The 26,889-nt window shown below is 38.0% G+C and overlaps 1 protein-coding gene across 2 annotated transcripts in view; it reads right to left on the reverse strand.

Moving 5' to 3' along the window:
- The window catches only part of Tmtc3 (transmembrane O-mannosyltransferase targeting cadherins 3), a 43,388-nt gene that overhangs the window by 14,850 nt on the left and 1,649 nt on the right, over positions 1 to 26,889 (reverse strand). For both annotated transcript variants that reach the window (XM_038314853.2, XM_038314854.2), the window contains exons 2-9: positions 20,009 to 20,230; positions 18,294 to 18,512; positions 15,648 to 15,747; positions 12,630 to 12,745; positions 12,122 to 12,294; positions 7,261 to 7,513; positions 4,065 to 4,213; positions 2,054 to 2,174 (exon numbers count right to left, since the gene is read on the reverse strand). In XM_038314853.2, coding sequence (XP_038170781.1) covers positions 2,054 to 2,174; positions 4,065 to 4,213; positions 7,261 to 7,513; positions 12,122 to 12,294; positions 12,630 to 12,745; positions 15,648 to 15,747; positions 18,294 to 18,512; positions 20,009 to 20,212 — 1,335 coding nt within the window. In that variant the 5' untranslated portion in view covers positions 20,213 to 20,230. The remainder of the gene's footprint in view (positions 1 to 2,053; positions 2,175 to 4,064; positions 4,214 to 7,260; positions 7,514 to 12,121; positions 12,295 to 12,629; positions 12,746 to 15,647; positions 15,748 to 18,293; positions 18,513 to 20,008; positions 20,231 to 26,889) is intronic.

Below are 26,889 nucleotides of genomic sequence, written 5' to 3' on the forward strand. Positions count from 1 at the left end.
AATAGTATGGTAATGATGCTTCAGTTACCTACACAGCTAGGAGGAAAGTAAAACTGCATGGTACAAGAAGAATCATCCAATCTTAGGTGGATGTTATATAACGGTATCTCATAGGCTACTTATAGTGGTATGTTATTTGTGTTTTAATAAACAAAGCTTGCCTGAAGATCACAGGGCAAAGCAGCCACACTAGTCAGACATACAGGCCAGGCAGTGGTGGCACACACCTTTAATCCCAGCAGCCACACTAGTTAGCAATCGAGGCCGGGCGGTGGTGGTGCATGCCTTTAATCACTAGAGAGAAATGTAAGATGGGAAGAGACATGACTCAGTCTCAGTCTCATTCTGTGGATTAGTGGAGGCAGGATTGCCCATTTTGGTCTGAGGTAGATGTAAGAGCAAGTGGCTGGCCATTTTGCTTTTATGGTCTTCAGCTTGAACCCCAATTCCTGTCTCTGGGATTTTATGATCTGTGCAACAGCTACTAGAATGAAGCAGATAACTCAATAAAGCTAAGTAAGGGAAACTAAAGAAGATGTCAAAAGGAGGAGTTGGAGGAGTGGCTGAGCAATTTAAAGCATGAGCGGCACGCACAGGACCTGAGTTTGGTACCTACCACTCACATCAGGCTGTTAAGTGCCCAAGACTCCAGCTTCAGCAAAGCCAACACCTCTAGCCTTAGTGAGCATCTGAACTCACATGTCCACACCCATACACAACATCTGCACATATATATACAATTAACAAAAAACAAAGAGTCAGGAAATACGAGTTTAAGAGATTTGGAAAGGATAAAATAGACAAGCTTGGGGGGGGTGGAGAGTGGGGGAATTTTATTTTTAAGTAAAATTCTGTCTACCAGCTCTGTTCCCAATAGTGCTGAGCCAGTGATACTCCTTCACACAATAGGCTGGCACTTTCGTTATATATTTCACCTCACTGAATTAATAATGCGTTGATTATAGAACTCAGTATTTTACATACCATTAGCAACAAAGTCACTAACTCTGAGATGTCATATGCTGTGGGACAATGGTCTGGTACTCTTTAAAGATTTGTCATTTTTTGTATTGTTTTAATAAAATGCTGATTGGTCAGTAGCCAGGCAGGAAGTACAGGCAGGGCGACAAGAAAAGGAGAATTCTGGAAAGAGGAGAGGCTCAGTCTGCAGTCATCACCCAGACCAAGAGAAAGCAAGATGAGAGTGCCTTATTGATAAAAGATACCAAGCCTTGCAGCTAACACAGACAAGAATTATGGGTTACTGTAAGATATAAGAGTTAATAAGAAGCCTGAGCTGCTAGGCCAACCAGTTTATAATTAATGTAGGCCTCTGTGTGTTTCTTTGGACAGAACAGCTGTGGATTGGGCCGGACAGAAACCACAGTCAACTGTCATATCCTGTACTATCTTGTTATTAAGATATTGAATGGTAAAAACTGTGCACCCATGAACTAAGAAGATATGGCTTCATATATATATATATAGGTTTTTTGAGACAGGGTTTCTCTGTGGCTTTGGAGCCTGCCCTGGAACTAGCTCTGTAGACCAGGCTGGTCTCAAACTCACAGAGATCCGCCTGCCTCTGCCTCCTGAGTGCTGGGATTAAAGGCGTGCACCACCATCGCCCGGCCAAGGCTTTATATTTTAATTTTGTTTTGTTTTTGATTTTTGAGATAGGGTTTCTCTGAGTTTTGGAGCCTGTCCTAAAACTCACTCTGTAGACCAGGCTGGCATTGAACTCATAAAGATCCACCTGCCTCTGCCTCCTGAGTGCTGGAATGAAAGGCATGCACCACCCCACCTGGCTCTATTTTTAAAAATTTTATCATGTGACCTTCATGTGAATTTTGAATACCATTCCTAGAACTACTTATATATTCTTTATACAATATAATTAAATAGCACCTAGGGAGCTGGTTATGGTATGTACTATATAAGAACAATTTATTGCTTCTTGGCTAAAGTGGAATTAATTGTCTGCCTAAAAATATAGTAAAAAATCATTTTCACAAAGACATACATTCCTGTCATCTGAATAATAATACTTTACCTTTAATGCTGACATAAACAAAGTATATTCAGACTCCCAGTCCCAATTCCTATGGAGTGTTTTCAAGGCATGGGTTAATATCACCATAGACAAACATATCCAAGAGAGTTTTTTCAATACACTGTTCAAAAGATATAAAGAGAAAAAATACTGTCTTCATCAACAAAGGCATTTTACATCTTAGAAGAGGCAACAAACATGTTAGATATTTCCAAATTATCATTTTGAATTCATTCTAATGACTTCACCATTTAGAAAGCACAACACTCCCAAATAAAATATTACCAATATGTGCTTCCAATTGAGACTTCACTACATTTTATTCATTCTCTGGGTTTTGAAGATCTATTACAAAATTCCCACATGACAGCAAAGTTCGAGGCAAACATTTGTATAGAAGCTACACAACTTTCTCATATATGTTAGACAATATTTAATGACCATGCAAGAGTTTAATACTTTACTGCTAAGGGACAATGCTACATTAAAAAGTCTACACACATATGGTACAAATGCAAATTTTTATTAATAGATTGCTTTTCTATTCTCTGAATATTTTTATTTATACTTTAAGTCAGAACTGTCTATTAAAAAACAGAAGAAAACCTATAAAATAGACACAGATCCCAAAACTTTTGGCTATTTGCTGACATCTAATAATTCACTTACAACAGGATAATTACTTCAATCTCTAATATCTAACTTAGTTAATATTCTGAGTGTCTATCTTTGGATCTCTAATTTGGTTCAACATCTTGCATTTTGACAGATTCACTTATGCAGAACAAGATAATATGGATCAGATACTATCACTGGAAGAATTACAATGTAAATTATAGTCAACACTGCTGTTTACAAGCTGTATAACCTCAGGCAGTTCAGATAACTAGTATGAGCTTCAGTTTTTACATATGCAAAGGAGGATAGGTGTGTTAAAGAGAATATAATTCTAAATATTTATCACAAATAATCCTTGGCACTTAATAGGTCCTAAAAATTGGTGGTGGTAATGACTGGATACACTGGTAGAAATTACAAGAAAGACTTGGTAGACATGGATGAAAATTGTGAAACCAAGTAAGACAATCTATTGAGTACATGTTTGTCAAAAGAGGCTAGATGCAAAATGCAGAAAAAATGGAAATATTCAGAGTAGATATAGTAGGAAGAGTATGAGCTAGAACTTACATGAGATAATTAGCAGGGAAAAGTTTTTAAAACCCATGGAAATAATTTTTTTTTTTTTTTTTTTGGTTTTTCGAGACAGGGTTTCTCTGCAGCTTTTTTAGAGCCTGTCCTGGAACTAGCTCTTGTAGACCAGGCTGGCCTCGAACTCACAGAGATCCGCCTGACTCTGCCTCCCGAGTGCTGGGATTAAAGGCGTGCGCCACCACCGCCCGGCATGGAAATAATTTTTAAATAAAAGTCTTGACTAGATATAAGAGGAGGTAATACATAAGAGGTGTTAAAAGTGGTGTAGAGAGAGGCAGCTGTAAATCAAAATTTAGTATCATATTAATATTATTTGACTCCTAAAAATTTGCTTGGTATATTTTATTGATATACTAGATGTACGAAACCCCTATGATCATGCCAGTTTCTAAGTATACTGTTCCTTAACTGTTAAAGCAACATGGAAGTCCACATTATTTTATAATGAAGACTGTGACAGGAAATTATGAACGCTTGCTAAACACATTTTATATACACTAAGAACTCAATATGAATCTAATAGCAAGACCATATCTATCACTGCATATCAAAGTGTTTGAGTTTCAATAGCAGGCTCACTGTCTTCACTTGGGTCTGACTCAGTTTGTCGTCCTGGACTGTCATACAAATGAGACAGGAGACACGGAGGGAGCAGGTGGTGAAGAGCTTTCTACCTTCAGTTACAGCCGCCAGGACGAGACGACTAAAGTGCTCCATCCAGACCAAAATCATAACATCCCATTTCTATGTATTTCATTCTAAATTTAATAATCATCACATGAGCTAGGATTTAATTTACCTTTTATTTGAAATCTTTTGCCACCCGTGAGCTACTAAAATACAGAAGCCCATGCTAGGAACATAGAGTACTCGCTCGGCAACAACAAATCCAACAGGAAAGAAAAGATTTGAGGCAGGAATAAATGGTAATGCCATTAAACAAAGTGCCTAGAATGAAGAAGAAGACAGAGAGCACATTAAATTAAAAATACATACATGACAAACAACAAAAGCTTTTATGATATATTTTGAGTAAGTGAGTTTGTAGAATATTTTAGATGCTAATATCATGAATAATGAACATAAAGACCATGCATGGGTGGTAATAAACATCAGCGTGTACCTAAGGAAGGTATGAGGCAAGGTTTTTGAATTATAGAACTTAGTGAGACTGCCTACGGGCTTTGTGAGTCATCATTTGAAATTAAACCCTGTACTTTTTACAGCATTAGACATATGAAAAACATAATTAGCAATATTTCATTTGTTCTCTGAGAAATACAACTTTTAGTATAAGTTTACTACAAAGGTTCACTTAATTATATTAGAAATCACCTTTTAAAAGAATATTTTGAAAATAGCAAAAATCCAATCAAAATATGGGCAGAAAAGACACACAAACAACCAAAGTTATATGAATAGTGCTCTGTATTACTAATTATCAGAGAAATGCAAACTTAAAGTTCAATGAACTCCATCTGAGTAGAAACTATTGTCAGGAAGGCGACAGAAAGGAGAAGAATGTAGAGAAATGAAACCAATGCATACGTCATGGTAGGAAGCGGATTAGTATTGTTATTACATGGAATGGTATGTGACTCCCTCAATACATATATAAACAGAAGTACGTAATCCAGTGATCCCACTAGTTTGTATCTAAAAGGAAGGAAAGCCCCACACTGTAGCATATCTGCACTTCCATTATCGTGCCATGATTCAGAATAGTCAGCAAATGGAGCCATGTTAGACATGGGCAGATGGAGAACAGATAAAGTAGGACGTATATGCACAAGAAAATCCTATTTAGCCTTAAAAGGAAGGAGAAACTCCAGCCATTTGCAACACAGACAGAAGTGATGGGCATTATGTAATATGCCATACACTGACACTTATACAAAACAGTGAGATCAGAAACTTAGACCAGAACGGTGTTTATCAGAGTGAGGCAGGAAAGTCTGGAGATGTTGATCGAGAGACATAAACTTCTGTTACATAGCAAGAATTGAAATAAAAAGAAGAAAAAACCCTGCACATTTAACTTTTATGTATGTGGCAATAATAATTTGAGAAAATGTCAATAGGCTTTTCAGCTAAACAAATTGCAAAGGTAGGTAACAGACCAAAAATGTTGGTTTCTAGAACATTACTACAAGAAACCACATGGTCGCGGAGTCTGAAAGACTGAAGTAAGGCATGGTCTAGATTAGACACCAGACTTCTGTATATACTCTGGTTATATAGCTTATATAATATTATTTTATAAAAGATTTTTCTAAATGATTTTTTTCTTATTTTACGTGTATGGGTGTTTTGCCCTATGTGTGTCTATGTGTGCTGTGCCTACAGAAGTCAGATGAGGGCATCAGCTGTCCCAAGAATGGAGGTAACAATGCTTATGAAGTACACTATGGGTGCTTCCTTTGGAAGAGCAGCCAGTGCTTTTAACTGCTGAGCCATCTCTCCAGTCCCACACTTTAATCCTAATGTATGTTTAACAAGAGGTTTATTTTATTTATATATATATATATATATATATATATGTCTCTTTATATCAGTAGCTTTTTATTCTTTAGCACTACATCCCGAGAAGATGTAAGGATATCTAGATTTCCTGTCCTTCAGAAAATGGGATGACATGTGGCTTCTTGACGGGAAAGCCACCCATGACTGAGCATATAAATAAATAAATAACACGGGAGGATCTAAGTTTGAGAGTTTAGAACTTGTAGCTGTGAACATCTGCTTCTTTACTTTGTTTCCCTTTCCTTTTTAGTTTTTCCTTTTGTTTTTGAGATAGTAATGCTAGTAACTTAGGTTGACCTTGAAACTGATGCACTGCCAAGGATGACCTTGAGTTTCTGATCTTCCTGCCTGCACCTGCAGCCTCATCCCTAGGTCCCTTTGTTTTGTTTTATAGGACTTAATTGAATATGCCATTTAATGATTCAGTTTCAGATACAAAACTTTCGATAGGACTTGGGGGAAGAATGTATGTTCTTGTGCTGCACTAATGAAATGCAGATGAAGACGCATCACATCAATTCCTGCGTCTCAATCACCTTGAGAATACTTCCTTATAAACCAAAACGGGGACTGATAACTGTTTGTATTATGTTGTTGATATATATTTAATATCTTAATAAGATACCTATATGGAATCTGTCTTTGGTACTACTTTCTTCCCCTGCTTCTTCAGATATCTTCAAAAAATTCAACATTTAAGAAAATTAGCACTCTTAGAGATTATACACAAAGGAGTTATACACAAGGGCATACATACTTCTTTTACATATATGAAATAACATGGCTTATGTAAATGTACATTTATTTCATTGCTCTAATTTTTAAAATCTCTTTTTATTTGCCAAACGTGGATTCTCCTATCTTTCAACTGTCCTTTTAGCACAAGTTCATAGGAAAATAAAACCTACCATTTATCTAGCTATTTTGTGCAAATTTACTAAAGCACAATGGACTTAATTAAGAAAAAGTAAGACTGGGCTGACAAAGTCATATCATAAACTGAAAGTCACCAGCTTCTGATTAATTCCCAGACTGCTCAGGATTTCTAGGTTTCTCTGATTTGTGCAATTCTGTTCTCTTTGGTTTTGAATCTTGACTGCTTTTATCAAACTTCTCACCCATGTTTTTACCAGGAAACCACTTTTTCTAATTTATGGGAGGGAATACTGAAGGGATAAGACTAAAAAACAAAACAAAAGAGAAGAAAACAGCTTTCAGCTGCCTTTACTAACCTCACCAACAACCACGCCAATGCTCCCTCCCTTCTTTCATGTAATCCAACAGATTACTCCAGATTAACTGAATTGTTAATTTAATTAATAATTTATATAAAGACAATCTAACATATGTTCATAAGTTGAGAATGATTTACAAAGAAATATACTTCTAGAAGTATAAGCTGGATAAATTATAGATAATGCCGCATGTAACCAACTGAATGCAACATAATTTGAGAAGTTAAGATTTCTTACCATTAGGACAGTCTTCGAGGAATCACCAGGATATCGGAGACTGAATATTCCCAAAGCCCCCAGAAAGCAAAAGAAAGCAAAAGTGGCAAGGTTTCGAATATCTAGAAATGACTCTATAAGTGGTATTGTCCCCATGGTCCAATCACAGCAGAGCTCTGAAGGATTCAACAGAAGCCAAGCATTCACAGGAAGGAGGTAGTTAAAAGTGAGCTGTCGGGTAGGGGTTGGGCTCACAGCAGCTGGGTTATCAAACCTGCATAAACAACAACAAACAAAGCATTAAAAATGTTTTCCCCCAGTGCTGAAGACTGACTGAATAATAGGCCAGCATTCTATACTGAGCTACATCCCAGCTGTTTTCTTTTTTTTTTTTTTTTTTTTTAAAAGTAGACATTTTTTACTTAGAGGAGAGAAAGAGAGAGAGGAGGAGAAGAGAAAGGGGAGAGGGGAGAAGCGGAGAAGTGGGGAGAAAGGCAGAAGCGAGGCTGCCTCTGAGGAAGATCCCAGCTGTTTTCTTGAGACACCGTTATTGCTTATACAACTCATGCTAACCTTGAACTCAGGTTTCTCCTGTCTTAGTTTTTCAAGTATGATGATTACATATGCATATACTAAATACACAGCAAACAGCAGCTCCAATTTTAAATGTTGTGGGCTTAGGTTTTGTATTTTTAATTAGTAGAGAGAGAAAGGGAGAAAGAGAAGAATCTGAATGAGGGCATGTGCATGACACTACCACACATGGGGATGTTAGAGGACCTATGTGACTCGGTTCTCTCTTTCCATCATGGGGGCTCCTGAGAATGGAACTATTGTTCTAAATTTTGGTGGCAAGTGCCTTTACCCACTGAGCAAGCTCAGCAGTCCCAAACTCCACTTTTTAAATACAGATTTTATTTATTAAATATATAAGAAGAATACACAGTCATTATACGTACAATACTCTTAAATAAGAGAATAAATACAGTGGGGTTCTGTAGTTAGGAATGCTCATGTAGAGACCTAAGTTCAGTTCCAATGCTGGCAGCTTACAGCTGCCTACAGCTCTAGGGTATCTAATGTCTCTTTTGGCCTCTGCTTATTTCTGCACATATGTGGTACATGCATAAATACAGTAAAAATAAATCTTTTTTAAGAATAAAAATGTTATAGGTACCTCAGAATCTTACTATCTGACTCAAAATCTCAATCAAACTGCCTAAGTTAAATGACTAGGTGATAGAAATGGTATTTAAGGTGAACCACTTGAAAAGAAATCAGGTCATCCCTTTTCAGTAATTACTAGAATAATCCAGACATGAATATAACATTCCGACAGAGCCTGTACTTTCATTAAATCATGACCTTCAAATTAAAGGTCATAAAAACGTTGTATGAGATTCAGATTTATTTGTTGTATGGAAGCTTCTAGTATATATAACAATGTTATCCTGTATGAATCAAAGTTTAGGACTAAATACTAATAACAATTATGATTCCTAGGGAAAATTTGTCCTTGTCTTTTCCCTGCAGACAAATCTTCATCACTTAGGACTTTCTTCCTGCTTTGAAACAAAAGCGAAAGTCACAATTCTAACATAAACTATTTAGCATGGAAGCCCACTCAGCATTTTGCGTTCTCATTTTTCCCCTAGCAAATACTAACATGTCTATATTTAGTTTTCTCCAAATCATGAGATATTGACTATGAATTTAATTACTGGTCTAATTTTTGCAAATTAAGTAAAATTTAAAAAAATAAGTAAATTACAAAGAATATGTTTACATATTTGGTTTTAAATCCAAATATTAAATTTAAATGACTATATTTATATATATTCCTTAAGAAACCAGTTAATTGTTTTAAAACAAATTATGTATCAACCTCTATACTATTTGAGTATTTTATTTTTGAAACTATGAAATGGTTGAGAAGAACATCAATTCTGCCTGAGCAGTGTCATTTAGAACTTTCGTAGCTGACTACACAGAAAAATAACACTCTTTAGAGTCAGAGCGTGAGCTGTAGTCAACGAACAGAGCTCAACTTGAAGCTTTCCCCTCCATGAGGAAACACTGCTCATTTTAAAAATTGAACAGATTATTTGATTTAAAGAATTAATGTTTAAACAAACCAAACCATAAAATCAATTTCTCAGGGTCATATAATAAAACCTAATTTATAAGCACATCTTTAAAAGCTTTTACTTTGATAAATATATTTATACTCAGTATGAACCAAATAAACACAATCATTTAGCACAAGTAGAAATAATTTTTCAGAATGACTGGTAAGAAGAACAAAATTATTAAAACTAAAAGTAAGAAAAATATAATTCAACTTGTTTCCAATCCCTAAATGAGTCTAGTTGAGCAAGGATAGACTCAGGTAAAAGATAACTGAAATTATTTCTTGAAAACAGCAACAACAACAACAATAACAACAAAATGCTGAGAATAGCTAATTACATGAAAGTACTAGAATAATCTGAAACTTTTTTTTTATAATCCATGCTTATATTTTGAATCTGAATAAGAATTTATTTTTTTTCCAGCCAGAACTTGTAATGTACTATGTACAAAACATCACTATGTGGTTGGTTTTTCCCCCTCCTCAATTACTCCATCTAATACCAGTTACTTAAAATTATGGGGGATTAGCATAAATTTCATTTTAAATTTTAACGATAATTAAGTGGGAAAAAGTTAATGTTACAGCAGGAAACCATGGAATGCAGACTTTAATTTCTTAAGATCGTCACACTAGAGTGGGCACTAGGTCCAATGACTAAGTGCCCTTTACAAGGCGAAGGCAAACAGGTACACAGGCAAAGCTACATAAAAATGCTATATAAAATAAAACTTGTGTGAGGAAGCTACAAGTCAGGGAATGCCAGAGACAGCCAGCAACTACCAGAAGCTAGGCATGTTGATTCTAGGTTATCTAGTTTGCAGTTGTTACAGCAAAGCTAATAGTCAGGAAAGAATGTCTCAATAAAAATCAGAGATAAAACCTATTATTTAAAAATGTCTGGTGAGCCGGGCGGTGGTGGCGCACGCCTTTAATCCCAGCACTTGGGAGGCAGAGGCAGGCGGATCTCTGTGAGTTCGAGGCCAGCCTGGTCTACAAGAGCTAGTTCCGGGACAGGCTCTAAAAAAGCTGCAGAGAAACCCTGTCTCGAAAAACCAAAAAAAGAAAAAAAAAGGATAAAAATGTCTGGTGAATAGTTACTTAGTGGTTAGCTAGAAATTTACATAGTTTAGTTCTAAGGTAGAGTAACCAGAAAGCTCTTATAAAGCAATGTAATTCCTATCCTAAGGTTCCACAAATAAAATTTTAAAGCAAAAATTAAAAGATAACACTATCTTTTGAAGCCAGTATGGTCTACAAGAGCTAGTTCCAGGACAGGCACCAAGCTATGCAGAGAAACTGTCTTGAAAAACTAATAAACAAACAAACAAATAAAAGATAACACAACTTTAAAGAATTGAAATATACTCCCAGAACAAACTTCAAGAGTATTCATGGGAATATATCAATGTATTTTTAATGCTTTGCTTCCATTTAAAAATTACCAGGTATATGACTAATAAATACAACTCATAATGACAAGAAAATTTGCACAACACAAACAGACCAAAAAGACTCATATACACTAGAACATACAATTAGAGACCATAAAACACAAAAGCACATGTAAAACTATGGGAGACATAAGAAGGGCATGTCAGAGTATAGACATGAAACAAAATACATTATTATTATTATTATTATTATTATTAATTATTATTTCTTAAAAATTTCAGTCTATAAAAGCAATGCATGCCAGAGGACAGTAAAGTCAACTCTGGAGCAGCTCATGGGCATAGCTGAGATAACATTCTCTACTGAGTACAAGTATTTGCAGAAGCACAAGTGAGAGAAATAGAGTTCTAGAAATAAATGTTGAAGGAATTTGTTGCTGATAGCAACGTGTCAAATAAAATCCTCCAAGGAAAAGTAATAATGGCATAGCAGGAAAATGTTGATACAGCAGTGCAATAAGAAGCACTGTAAATAACACCACAATTAAATATAAAGGACTTTTCTCAAATTCTTCCAAAGTTAAACATTCCAAGCAAAAACGTCTACCCAAGGAAGCTGTATGTAAGTATCTTTGGAAGACAGACATCAAGATGAGACAAAGAGAAAATCCTAACACTGTAGATTTACATTACTTATATCAACAACTATATTTAAAGCCAATGGATAAAACACCCCATCAAAAGATCTGAAAGACAAGAAAGACTAATTTACATATACTCTGTAAGAAATCTTCTTCATTAAGGCAGAGAGACAGATAAACAGTAAAGTACTAGAAAAATATATTTTACATCACAACAAAAAGATTGCTGGACAGCGTACATTAACAGAAAACAGTTAACATCTGAGCAGATGATTACTAGGGATTACTAGGGATTAGCACAGCCCATTTCATAGTGATAAAGGGATTAGTCCAAGATATCACAACAATTTTAAATGTTTCAGAGCTTTAAAAACGCATGGATTAAAAATTACCAGAATTGCATGAAGAAATAGTCAAATTTACAAGTCTAGTCAGAGACCTGAACACTTTTCTTTCCACATTACTTGGTAAAGCAGACAAAATCACTCACAACACTATTATGATCTTTACTGTGGAGTTTTCACCCACAACTGTAACGATACAGACCAGAAATAATGTTTATTTTAAGCGGTATATGTAATTTTATGAGTATATTGATATCTCAGTAAAGCTGTTGAAAAATTAAATAGAACTAAAGACCTTCTGGAACATTTATGGTGACCTAAAATCTTCGGTCAAAAAACAATGGAAAAAAGCTAAAGCGAAGAATTTCATACCTGGTAAACACTGGGAGCTGAGACTGAATAACTTGGACTCTGATCACGACAAGCAGTAATGTGCTGACCATCAGGACAATGAGTTTTATGAGTGTCTGCAGCATAGAGACGGGAATACTGCCCTTTCCACGGAGGAACTGTCCGGCAACTGTACATAATAACGGCAAAGTATACTGAAAAGAAAACCAGTTTCAGTGACAGACACCAATAACGCACTAATTCTAGACGTGCGCAGTCAGAGCCAAAGCAAGGAGAACTGCGAAATGACGTGGTACAGTTCGGGGAGCGGATGGCGACTGAGACCAGTCTGCGTAACCCTGGCAAACACTGAGCTACGGTGTCACAGCATCAGAGGGTAAAATACAGTTATTTCTTATAAATTTTGCTATTGTTAGAGTAAGCAGAATGTTTAATATGTAATGATATACTTAGAGAATCAGGTTATTAAAATCGTTTAGCTAGGACAAAGAAGAAAATAAAAAAAAAAAAAAACTACATTTTTCCTTACCCCTTGGGCCACAAACACTTCATACACACAACAAATACCGATGACTGTTATTCCTTGTTCTTTACACAATGTTGCAACAGCCACTAAAAGCACTGTCAGTGCAATCGGGGTCCACACTGCAATTTAAGAATAGAAAAAAAATTGAATGTATACAAAAGTTTTACAATGTCACAAAAGTGTATTTTAAATTATTCTTAAAACTTTCAAAATTTTCTCTTATTGACCAATACTTTATATTTTATAATATATTTAAACTGTGTACCTTTTACACTACATTGTTCAAACAAAATATCAAGATGCATAATTTAACCTAAAGAATTTTGTGGAGATAAAAGGACTGAACATGGTAATTAGTGAACAATCAACCAGAAATGACAACAAATTATCTGGAATCATACAGGTCCTAGCGACGATAGGAAAATGGGACGATAATGAATGGAACACTTTCAGTTTTGGTGCTAGGAGTGTAAAGAAAATGGTTTACAAGTTCCTTAAAAATTAGGAACAGGGTGAGCTGCCCCAGGCAGTGCGGAGCCAGCACAACCCTGCCCGGTGCCACTGTGACTGAGCTCTCTCACCTGCCACAGGTGGGAGGGTAGGGTGGGCGAGTGGGGAGCATCTTAATCTCGCCCACGCCACCACATGGCAGATGTGGGGGGGACCAGCTCTCCACTCTCACACTCTCAGGGCCATCTTGCTCAGCTCGTCTCTGCTCAGGTGAGGTGCTGGCCCATTTTCCTGAGTGCTGCACCTGGTGAGGGGCAGGGCCAGTTTTCCCTAGTATCGCAGTCAGTGAGCGACCAGGACAGTCACCTGCAGCCCTGTCCTCTTGGCCTTCGGTGATTACAGGAGCCACGGACATCAACAAGGAGAACAGCTGCGGCAGGGCCAAGAACCAGTCAGACATGGGTCTTGGCAGCAGACCAGGCCTGGACAACACCATGGATAGCGAGCAAGCCACTCACTTCAGCCTGCTCCTCATCACCTTAACCTCTTCAGACCTGCCTTTCTCCACAGAACACAAACCAGCTGTCTCTTTCTCTTCAATATCCCATCATGTATTTCTCACCACAACTGCCTTGGGGCTCTGGGCTGAGGTGGGAAGCTACCCAGGGCAGTGCTGGAGAGCTCAGCATGATAGTGAAGATGGGGGAAAGCCGGTGGGCTGACAAACCCTGCAACCGCCCAGGCCCAGAGCCAGGGCTGAGCTGGCCTACCCTGACATCCACCCCACCTGTAGTCTGCTGGAGCATGTAAAGGGGCTGGCCCTGCAGATCCAAAGCTGCAGGATTTCCATGACACAGGGCAACAACAGGATATCCAAGTCATGTGAGGGCCCAATATTGATGGTGTAGCAGAAACCAGAGACCCGGAACCAGACCACTGACTCCGCAATGAACACTTCACGTAAAGATGCACGGATTAATGGGTGTACTATGTGGCTCGCTGTGTCACACTATAGCTTCCACAACAAGATTTTCCTTTTCTCTTAAGTTTTTTTCTTTTTTGGATGGGAGGTTGTAAGGGCTGAGGGCAGATATGAAGGGATGGGGAGATGAATGAGACTGTCATGTCAAACATATGTCATGTTTGGTTGATATCCATGGGAGGTCTGCCCTTTTCTGAACAGGGGGCACAGGGGACATTGGGGAAAGGCTGGGAAGAGAGGAGGGAGGAGAAACTGTGGTCAGGGATGTAAAAAGTAATACAACAATAATAAAAAAGTCATGAAAAAATAATTGAATTGAAAAAACCTATAAGAAACTTTGCAAACTTTTCCACAAGGAAGTCATACTTAGGAAGATAGATAGGTTTACGTTATATATACATTTATTGCTGTATCATATTGTACTCTGTAAATATGTATTTTGATTTTATATGTTAATTCCTTTTTATTGAGACAGGGTCTCATGTAGCCATGGTGGCCTCCAACTCACTACACTATCATAACTGAGGATGACCTTGAACTTCTGATCTTGCTTCCCTCTCCCAAGTGCTGGGATTATAGGTCTATGCCACTATGCGTAATTTTATAGAATGCAGGGGACTGAACTCAGGGATTTATAAATGCTAGGCAAGCACTTCAACCAACTTAGCTACATCTCCATTAGAGAGACAAAATATTCATATTCATAGTATCTTGGTATTCTGCATTGGGGTGCTACCACAAAAAAAAAGAAAAGAAAAGAAAAAGAAAAACTCGGGAGTTTAACATAACTAAATACAGGTTAAGATTATTTAGGAAGCTTTTTTTTCTGTCTGTCCACTATGCCCATACTCTTGGGGGGAAAAAAGGTGAGCTAATGTATGAAATATATTCTAGACTAAGCCACACGGTAGAGATATATTTAAATATGACGACACACAATAAAAGTTAAATTCTAGCAGGCATCGAACTTTGCCTAAATACTATCATGGGTCATTAGCTATTATTTATCAAAGACAACTAAAGGGTTGGGACAATAGCTGAGTGGCTAATGCACTCACTGTGCAAGCAAGAGGACCTCAGTCCAAACCCTTGGAACCCATGTAAAGCCAGGCACAGATGGCATGTATGCGATCCCTTTGCTACAAAGGCAAAATGGAGCCAAGAAAATTCCCAGAAGCTTGTGACCTAGTCCACAGCAGTGAACTAGTCTCAACATGGAAAGTGAGGAACAGTATCAGTGGCTGTCCTCCAAAACTCACAAGTGTGTGCCTGTACTCCAGTGCGTGCGCACACACACACACACACGTCTGCACACAACTGAAGAATTGGTACTTGCATTTTTTATAGAAAAAAAAAAGATGAAATTCAGACTGACTCCAAATCCGACATTTTAGGGTTATTTGATCATAGAGAGGAACATGCCATTTTTTTTAATATTGACAATGTTATGTCATTTTTTTATACACGCTAAAGCGGAACAATAAAGGCAAACCCCAAATGTTATCTTAATTATGAAGCACTTGGAAGAATAAATAAACTTATTTGATTAAGTTTCATAACTATAATAAAAAAGTTAGGCAGATATTTACCTATGGAATTATCTGGTCCTTTGGATTTAGTGTATGACAAAAATGCAGCCAGAAAGAAGACAGACGACAAGAGCTCAGCTCTTCCTACAACACCCGTCACCTAGAAGACAGACAGGGCGCTCATGTTAGTGCAGCTTTGAAACTCATGTATAATAACAGCTTCAAACCTAAAACCTCAGGTTTTCAAGGGCAGAGGTCTATTTTATTTTGTTAATATGTGAGCGCCCTCACGTGGTAAATTTAGGTATCATTCAAGAATGAAAATCTACCAGAGATTCTTGAAAAACAGTCATTATTTTAGCTTGGCAAAAATATTAGTTATTGTATATTCTTTTCACGTAATTATAACATCTTATGTAATTACAATACAATGTATAGATTAATTATTTAAAAATCTAAGTTTCCCTGCATTATTTTCTTAACACTAGTGTATTTTAATATGAAGCTAAAAATTGCTAATTTGCAAACTAAAGAAATTTCAAAAGTTCTTTTAATTAAAAAAACCCACAAAATCAAATCCTGCTTTTTTAAAAAATGAAATTCAGTGTACAACTTAAAGCCATTTATCTCTTTTATACATGAGTGGAAAAACTCAGCTGAAATCCACATGGTTCCATGAGAGAGAGAGAGAGAGAGAGAGAGAGAGAGAGACAGTCATACCAAAGCCCAAAAACATTTTTGCTTAAGAGAACTACTCAGTGGTAAAAAAACAATGACATCTTGAATTTTGCATGCAAATCAAATGGATGGAAATAGAGAACACTATCCTGAGTGAGGTAACCCAGACCCAAAAGGATGAATATGGGATGTACTCACTCATTAGTGGATTCTAGCCATAAATGAAGGACATTGAGTCTATAATTCATAATCCTAGAGAAGCTAAATAGGAAGGTGAACCCCCCCCCCCAAAAAAAAACATGTAGTTATCCTCCTGGATATTGGAAGGAGACAAGATTGCCAGGCAAAAATGGAGAGCTTGGGGGTGGAGGTGGAATGGGGGTAAGGGGAGATGGGGAGAGATAAGTGAGAAGGGGAAGATGGGGAGAGCTTGGGGGAATGGGACAGTTGGGATGGAGAAGTGAATATGGGAGCAGGGAAGCATATATCTTAATTAAGGGAGCCATTTGAGGGTTGGCAAGAGACCGGACTCTAGAGGGGTTCCCAGGTGTCCAAGGAGATGTCCCCAGCTTATTCCTTGAGCAGCTGAGGAGAGGGCACCTGAACTGGCCCTATACTATAGCCGCTCTGATGAATATCTTGTATACCACCATAGAACCTTCATCTAGCGATGGATGGAGATAGAGACAGAGACCCACATTGGAGCACTGGACTGAGCTCCCAAAGTCCAAATGAGGAGTGGAAGGAGAGAGAACATGAGCAAGGAAGTCAGGTCTGTGAGGGGTGCACCCACCCACTGTGACTATGGGGCCTACCTAATGGGAGCTCACCAAGGCCAGCTGGACTGGAACTGATGGAGCATGTGATCAAACCGGACTCTCTGAACGTGGCTTACACGGAGGGCTGACTGAGAAGCCAAGGACAATGGCACTGGGTTTTGAATCTACTCCATGTATTGGCTTTGTGGGAACCTAGTCTGTTTGGATGCTCACCTTCTTAGACCTGGATGGAGTGGGGAGGACCTTGGACATCCCACAGGGCAGGGAACTATGACTGCTCTTTGGGCTGGAGTGGGAGGGGAAGTGGGAATGGGGGAAGGGGGGAGGGAAATAGGAGGAGGGAAGGAATAATACTAATAAAAAAATTTAAAAAAAGAAGAAAAGCTTACAAGAAAGCAACTAAACAGTATTCTTAGTTCTTCCCTGGGAGGCGTTTTAAAGTGTCAACATAGGCAAGAAAAATTATTTTGGCTATATCTTCATAGGAAGAAGTATGTTCATTTACATTTTTCATTAATAACCTTAAGAGATTATATACGTGTGTGTGTGTATATATATATATATATATATATAATTGCTGATGATATATATTAATATGTATATTATCCATGTTGGGCGTCCTCTTCCATTGCTCTCTAGTTTCACCTCTTTACAGATTTATCTTATCCTATACGTACAAGTGCTCACTAGTTAGTGTTAAGTACACTGTCTGCCTAGTGCTTCAAGACGCCAGGAGGGCGCTACATCTTCTGGAACTGGAATTACTGAAGGTTTAAACTGCCACGTGGCTGCTAAGAACCAAATCTGCGTCTTCTGCAAAGCAGCAATGGCTCTTAAGCAGTGAACCATCTTTCCAGCCCTCTGTGTTACAATCTGGAGAAAGGTTCTCTCAAATGACCTGAACCCTGGAGAAAGGTTCTCTCAATAAGCCCGAAACCCAGGGATCAGCTAGATCAAGCCCCCGGATCCCCTTGACTCTACTTCCACACTGTGAGATTCTAAGAATCTGCTACCACTCTGGGCTTTTTCCATGGGTGCTCATGATACAAACTCAAGTACGCATGCTTGTGATGCAATCACTTTACCTATACATACATTCTTGGACGAACATTACCTCCAAAACTACTTTAAATGGAAAACTTTTATATAATCAGTAATAGGGACTTTGTGCATGGGAGAGAGTAAGATTGAACTAAATTGGGAATATTTAAATGCTTGAGATTTATTAATATTTTACAATTTTACTTACTGCTTCTGTATGGATTGGATGCACAGCAAAGAGCAGAGCAGCAATCACACTGCTCCTCTTGTCCAGAAAAAGTTTGCAGACTTTAAGAAATATCACACTAACGACAGCATGAAAAACCGTGTTTAGGAGATGATACGACATTGGTTTCAGTTCACTGAGCAGATAATTTAAGCGAAATGTTAGCACTGTTAAGGGTCGGTATGACTTGTGACTTCTTTCCTAAAAGGACAAACAAGCACTGGTTATTAAAATGCCTTGGAACTACAGGCTACAGAAAGCAGTCATTGCTTTGATTATTAAGACGATGATCAAAGAGTTCCACAAACAAGAATTTATGCTTATCACTAGGTGAATGACTCATGAAAAGGTTCTTGATTGGAGGAATGGGTACATGTCATACATGACGACGGAGAAATTGACTGTGGAGTATTACATATTATGTTTCAAAACAGTTTATCCATAAGTGACTTGACAAGCACTGTAGATAAACACATTCATTATTTATCCTCAAGGTATAAGTTATTTTTACAGATAAGGGAAATGTTTCAGCATCAAAAAGCTGTAGTGTATTTCACATAGCTAATGAATGACAGAATCAAAATTAGAATCCCGTCTATATGATCCAATGATGAAAAGGGTTTAATCCTAAATAAGTTAATACTGACTTTCAAAATGATTGTAAGGAAACACTTTTCTTACTGCAATATGTACTTATCTTTAAAAACTGATCTATTTATATAGAATTTACCATGTTAATGGTTAAGTTAATCAGTCATTTCTGTTGCCTGACTCACAAGATAAGAGAAATAGCCAGGGACAGAACTGCAGTAACACCCGCTGCTCTCTCTGAATACATACTAGTCTCACAGGTAAATAGTTTTAGGAAAGTGAGTCACGCTCCACTGCTAGTGAAACAAATCCTGTTTCTGAGATAAGGAGTTGTAGGACACAGACACGTTCACAGCTGCATTGGTTTTTAGGGGAAAATCTTTCTTTCAAGCTTACGAAAAAAAATCTGGAAACTGATTTTCTTTTTTTTTTTTTTTCCCATTCTCATGGTTTATTTTTTTTTTATATTTAAAAATTTCCATCTCCTTCCCTCCTCCTCCCCCTTCCCGCCCCTCCTTTTCCCCCTTCCCTCCCCTTCCCTCCACCCATACCTCCCCTCCCTCCCTCTCAAGGCCAAGGAGCCATCAGGGTTCCCCACTCTATGCTAAGTCCAAGGTCCTCCCAACTCCCCCCAGGTCCAGGAAGGTGATCGACCAAGCTGAGAAGGCTCCCACAGAGCCCGTCCATGCAGAAGAATCAGAGCCCAGCGCCAATGTCCTTTGCTTCTCAGTCAGCCCCCGCTGTTGGCCACATTCAGAGAGACGTGTTTGGTCGCATGATCCATCAGTCCCATTCCAACTGGAGTTGGTGATCTCCCTTTAGTTGAAAGTCAGGAACGTGAGGGGTGCGTTCACTGATTTTCTTAAAACTCTCTAAATTAGCATTCCCTGTAGCGAGTCTTGAAGACTCCTCAAGCAAAGTGAGGCCTGTGTTGGATATCATTGGTATACTGGTTACTTAGCAATTAAGTATCTATCTAACTATATAAACTTAAGTGATGAGTATTAAACTATATTTGTTTTTTAGAGGTAAGTGAATTACACCTGTAATTTGTTTAATTTTTTTGTTAGAAATTTTTTGTTAGAATCTTAAAAGTGGTTATTTACCTCAGACATAGGAGTTCCCCAGAAGTCATTCTGAAATAAAGTTTTTAAAGGTGTAGATGGGTGCAGATCTTTATTATCCAGTATTGCTGAAACATCGTCAAAAACGAACCCACAGAACAGACTGTTCCAGTAGCAGGCAGCAACCACACTGACTATTAACGTCACTTCTTTCAAGTTAATATCAGCCATCTTTCCTTCAAGCATCTTTTCTTATAAGCAAAACTGGAAAAACATGCAAGATAAAAGTGAAACAAACAATATTTCCCCCAAGTAAGTACAATTTAAGTGTTAAATAATATTTAGAATAATGATTGCACATTAATGTTTCCAGAGAAAAATCAGCTTAAATACCATTTGTTTTTAAAGAATAATTCTTTGCTTAACTCTATATTTCTAAGGCAAATTCTTTCTTTTACACCACCTAACCTTTAGACCTCTGTCTCTAGTTAACCAGACACTGAAGTCCCATCAGCTGTCGCTGGCTGACTCACTGGGAAGCAGACATACAGTGCATCTTGTGGGAAGTCTACACACCAAGCACAAGATTTCCAAAACTAAAGGAGCTTTTATTTCAAAATTTATGTATTTAAAAATTAATCTAAATCAGAGCTTCTGTAGCTTTGTTAAGTTTTGTCTAAGCCTTGTAGAGTATTTCTTGGGTCCTGTCATTCTGAGTGTATACCAGCAATTACCTAACCCTAATATTTCTTTTTTTTTTTTTTTTTAGATAATAAGAAGGTGAACTCCCCAAAAAAGATATAGTAATCCTCCTGGATATTGGAAGTAGACACGATCGCCAGGCAAAATTGGGAACTTGAGGGTTGGGCGAGACTGGGCCAAGGGAAGATGGGGAGAGAAAAATGTGAAGGGGAGAACGGGGGGAGCTCGGAGGAATGGGGTGCTTGGGATATAGGAAGGGTGGTTATGGGAGCAGGGAAGCATATATCTTAATTTAAGGAGCTACCTGAGGGTTGTCAAGAGACTTGACCCTAGAGAGGTTCCCAGGTTTCCAGGGAGACGCCCCCAGTTAGTTCCTTGGGCAGCTGAGGAGAGGGAGCCTGAAAAGGCCAGTTCCTATAGCCATACTGATGAACCCTAATATTTCTTACTGTCTTATTTATGTTAGTTGGCCCTTTGGACATATGAGTTTATGACCTGGATGTAAGTCATTTTTCTTTCGCTCATTGCACTGAAGGCTTTTAGTTGAGAATTTAAGTGTTAGAGACGATAATCCTTAACTGAGGAAAAGCAACATTTAAGAGTCACTGCTTATGAGTCAGGGGAATGCTACACAATAGAAAGGGCTCTAATAACAGGAAATACAGAAAAAAATTCCACCACATACCAAAGTGAAAAATTATTTTATACAAAATCAAATCAAGCTGGCCATTATATGCTCTGGGTAGTGTCACTAGATCACTGAGTATTATATTATCACTTGTAAAATGCAGAGTAGTAGTTCCTAAGGCTGTTACTGTCCAAACTCCAAATCTGTCAACAGGGTAAGCGACTTTATGGAATGAAGGAGTCACCTAGGTAGTGCCAACATAACAGCAACAATCCTCAGGAGTGAAAACGCCTGAAGGGCAGGATTTCTGCTGAGGATCATAAGTCAGTAAATGACAGTAGCCCCTGCTATTTTGGAAAAGGAAAAAAAATCTTGATTCCTTATGGGTGCTTAAAAACAACTGCTGACACTGGCTTTTATCTAGTTGGGATCATTTTGCACTTTGGATTTTTAAATTAGTAAGCGAATAAATTTAATTGAGATTTGGAGCACGCTGCAGTAGTAGCAATAGGTACCAATGTGCTGTTCACAGAGTCAGAAGGCTTGAGAGCTGACATTATCTGCAGGAGTTCTGCCTGTATCAGCACGAGAATAAGAAATAAAATAAAAATTCCAGTTAGCAATAAAATGGCTAACATAGGCACAGATTTAAAATTGGACGTAAAACTTACAGCATATATTGAAACTATATATGAGATGTACAGTTTGTTAAAGCATAAAAGTACTTCTGTAATCAAGTGATGTGGGATTTCCCTCTGTATGCTGTGAATACCACTGATAAAGAAAGGAACTGCTTTGGGAACAGAGCTAGGCGGGGAAAACTAAGCTGAACGCTGTGAGAGAGTCGGGAGAAGCCATGGAGCAGCTGCAGGAGACAGATGTGTTGGAACTTTGCCGGTAGGCCACTACCGCGTGGTGATGCACAGATTAATGGAGATGGGTTAAATAATACGTAAGAGTTAGCCAGTAAGAAGCTAGAGCTAATGGGCCTAGCAGCGTTTTAAATAATACCGTGTCTGTGTGATTATTTCGGGTCTAAGAAGCTGGGGGGTCAGGAAATAACAAGTGACCTCCATAGAACAATCATGAAATGCATTACACCTAAGAAAACAAAGTTCCAACTAATAAAGCAGAAAGCACACAGATGTACCCTCTAGGATGTACTTTCAAGTAAAAGTTATTTAAAGCTTCATCATGACTCCAGAGTGACTGCCCATCTCTGAAGGGTATGGTGTCATGGAGGTCCTGTCAGATCACACCCCCAAAAGCTAATGGTGTTTCTAATTTAAAGACTGGATTCAACTAGCATTTTTTTCAGCTCTTGCCAAACTGGAAAGCAGAATATGAGGCACTGTTGCTATGGGAAGGATACACATATACAGATATAACGATAAAGACTACTACAGAGGCCACAGCTAGAAGAGTGGGAGGATCAGCAAGTCAATCATAGGATTGCTAGAAAGTGATTCTAAACTGAAAGAGAAGTTGGAGTGTTTGGTTCCTAGCACCCCTCCAACAGCAATCACAAAGCTGATTCTAAAAGTTCTAGAAGTAGGAGTAGATAAATTGGTTAAAGTCTGGTCTTTTTCCCTTCCTAGGAAAAGGTTGGATATTTCTAGAGTAAAAACACAGGATCTCGCCGGGCGGTGGTGGCGCACGCCTTTAATCCCAGCACTCGGGAGGCAGAGGCAGGCGGATCTCTGTGAGTTCGAGACCAGCCTGGTCTACAAGAGCTAGCTCCAGGACAGGCTCTAGAAACTACAGGGAAACCCTGTCTCGAAAAACCAAAAAAAAAAAAACACAGGATCTCCAGCTCTCTTCTCAAATGGGGCAGATAGTTCACTACAATTTTATGCCACTGAAAACAGAGAGGCTCCTAAATGCTTGCAAAAATAATACAGGTTTTATACCAGTAATCAAAAAAAAATTTTCATCAATAGTACAATTTAAAATAAACATTCCACAAAGCACAGAGAGGAGCAGTGCTTCAAATTTCTGAGAAAAGGATTTCCATAGGAAAGATTTTCATTCAGAGACACAAATTCCTTAAATAGAAAAGAAGAATAGGAAAGTTTTAAAGTCACTAAAAGTTTCAGGATGTTTCTCACTTTCAGCCAATTGGGACAACACTAACACAATGGGCAGGGGAATTGGAGACCAGAACCGGGCTGTGGCCATCAAATGTCTAAGAGAACAATTCAAGGGCAGAAGCATTCATTTTAGCTCAAGGTTTCAGAGGTTCAATGAACGGACACCAGGATAAAACGGCTCTGGCCCTGTGGATGAGAGAACAGGATGGCAGGGAAGCCTGAGGGAAGTAAGCTGCGATGCTGAAGGCAGGAAAGACCAGATGAGCAGAGACAAAGGACGGAGGCCTGAGCAAGTCAAATCCTTCCAGTGCACGGAGACCCACATCCTCTGTCAGACTCCACCCACCAACTTTTCCTAATTCTCAAGAGACACTCAATTACGAACAGATTGCTCGTATTATAGAAGACATGATCCAATTACTTCCGAAAAGCTGCTCCTCTGAATACTACACAAGTATTCATCACATGGGGTTGTGGGACACTTCATATCTTTTCCTAAACAGTAAAAAGCAGTAACAAAGGAAATACGCAGAATGACAACCATAGCATGTTAGAAGGTTTCTGAGTGAAGATCCCAAGAAGATATACTACCCAGTGCACTTAAACAGTGCAGTGAAGAACTATTGTTACTAAGTTGACACACACGCACACACACCTGTAAATCAGGAAAGCAATTCCAGTATCTATTATAAGGTAGATTTTTTTAAGATATATAAAGTTGGAAACGTTTCTCATTATAAAGCCTTGGGTCCCAGCTCTGCTAAGACCAATTTACTTGTGATGAAATATATTCTTAGATTAAAGGTTTTAATAACACAAACATATTAATAGAAGATAATGTGGCATATTGGAAATTGACATGCTAGTTTCAAAATTATAACAGACTGTACAAATATGCGATATAAAAATATTAAGTTAACTAATTTATCTATGAATTATAACAACATGAGAGTTGCCAGTTTTGAGTTTAACTTACTAGCTTTATGAAAGTTAGTGAAGTTGTCATGCAATACATGGCACTGTGATTAACAAAATACATGCTGAATGGTACTTTTGGGATTAAACTGCCTAGTGAGATTAATAGTTCGTGTTAGTACAACCCAGAATGATCACACAATGATACTGGTTTAATGACACACATTTATGAATACATTCCCATCATTTAATGACATATAATTAGACTGCCAATGTTTGGCTTAAATTAAGCATCTCATTTAAGTACTTATTAAAGTTGAATACATTCAAATTATAAATGCAGTTTTGAATTAAAACTATTTAACCACGGTTTTTCTTTTTATGAGCACTTTTTATTAATTTTGTAGTCTTCCAAAATCATGTATACAACATTACTCTGACCTCCACTCTCTCTCTCTCTCCCTTCTTCCTTCCCACAAAGCCATTTCCCACATTTATGTCTTCATCTTTTAAAGGAGAGCAAACAGATTTGTTCAGGCAAAGTGTGAAGGAATGACTAAGAATAGGGAAGGCTCCCAGGAAGACTATCCCTAACATTTAAATGTTGCTAATTAGAGTTCAGTGTTTTTGAGCTGTCATTTTCAAATAGGTTCTAAAGATTAAAGAATAAAAAGTATAAAGTGTTAGTTTAATAAAGTTGGATAGATTCATGGCATCTATAGTTAGGCATGATTTTAAAATTATGGTCCTTTTAAGTTACAGAAGTTCCATTTAGTATTATAATGTTCAGTTCTAATGTAATCATCAAAACTCTGAATTTGGTTAACTTTGAGAACTGCTCTCTCCCCCAGGCTTAGGCTCACTGCAAATGGGATGTGATCTCACTCCTTCATGTAGATATGGTACTTCATAGTCTTCTCTCTCTCTCTCTCTCTCTCTCTCTCTCTCTCTCTCTCTCTCTCTGTCTCTCTGTCTCTCTCTCTCACACACACACACGCACACACACACACACTTTGCTATCAATAATTTTAAGGTAGACTAAGACAAGGAGAACAAAAAGCTGCTTACTTGACTACTATGTTCAGACTCTTATGGGTGTTTGAGGGTTCTCTGAAGACCAAAACCCCATATAAGGGCAGGGAATGTGGTTCAGTAGTGCTTTGTTATCATATACTATGTTTTGTTTGTGTGTATGCATGCGTGTGTGCGTGCGTGCGTGTGTGTGTGTTAAACAATCTCACCATGTAACCCTGTCTATTTAACTTCAGGACCCTTCTGCTTCAGTTTCCTGTCTGGGAGTACGGTTATGTACCATTATGTCTATCTTTCCTGCTACTTAAAACAAAAAAGTCAGAAAGTAAAGTGAGATCCAGAATAGATGCAGGGCAGTTCCAAAGGGCTTAGGATGTCCCAAAGTGATGTAACATAAAGCCGAGAATTGGTCCTAGCACAGTTCCTGAGTGCAGTCATGGCTTTGTTCAAGGTTTCCTGCAGGACAGAGTTGATGAAAAGGAGCTTACACAGTACTCCACACTAGACAAGACCCACGGGGGTATTAGCATATATACACATACAAGCAGCAGAAGCAAATGGAATGCCCAACTTGTTTGCTTACAAAAAAGAGGTATCAGCATATACACATATAAAATCCAATGCAATCGAAGGTCACTCATCAGCTATATTATAGATAAAAGTTCAATTCTTTCAACTAAATCATATTAAGTTCTTCTTGGGGTAATAATCTAATGATATACTTGGGAAAAAAATACAGCTATAGGACAAAGCTAATTCCTTCCCAGTTCTGTTTCTTGGGAAACCAACAACATCATTCAGACTTTCTCTAGAGTCCTTGTTTTATTACCACCCTGAAGTCTACAGAACTTCTGTATGCAAAGTCTGTCTTCACACTGATCCATACCTATCCTTCTAGCTGCCTTATGCGGAAGAGAGACAAGTGTCTGCTTGTTATACACGCATTCCTTTACCTGAACATAGAGTTCCTCCTGGAAGAAAAAAAATCTTGAAAAACACCTTTACCATAATAGGATTAGTTAATAAATCTCTCACGGTAGTTGAACAACAGACGGGTAACGAACTGAAGTCCACTGGGACAGAGCACAGAGGTAACAATTACAGAAAGCAAGGAGGCTTTCTCACAGACTGATTTTGTTTAGATAAAACTGGTCATACAAGCCCAGGTTAGACAGAACACAGGTCCAGGCATGCGCGCCTGCGACAAGGCCATTTACAAAACTCTTGCATAAAACTCGTTCTCGGAAAAATCTGAGAAATACAAAAATTCTGATGAAAAGCTATCTTAGCCCTTTAAAAATTATACATCAAGCTGCAGAATCAGAACTTCAGTTAAATGTCCTGACTCACAGTTAGGTTTAGTATATGAAGGCCCGGCTCACAAAATCATGTTTTCTGCTCTTGTTTCTTGTACTCTTAGGTCAAGTATTGTTCAAAATACTGTTAGGACTAATTAGACAATGGAATTAAGCTTACACTTCAGTTATGATTGTCACTGAGATCTACAACCTTAGCTTCGTCAGTTATTAGTTAACTATTTCTTCTGAAGAGCATAA

Source organism: Arvicola amphibius, chromosome 17, assembly GCF_903992535.2.
Source record: "Arvicola amphibius chromosome 17, mArvAmp1.2, whole genome shotgun sequence".
Taxonomy (NCBI): domain Eukaryota; kingdom Metazoa; phylum Chordata; class Mammalia; order Rodentia; family Cricetidae; genus Arvicola; species Arvicola amphibius.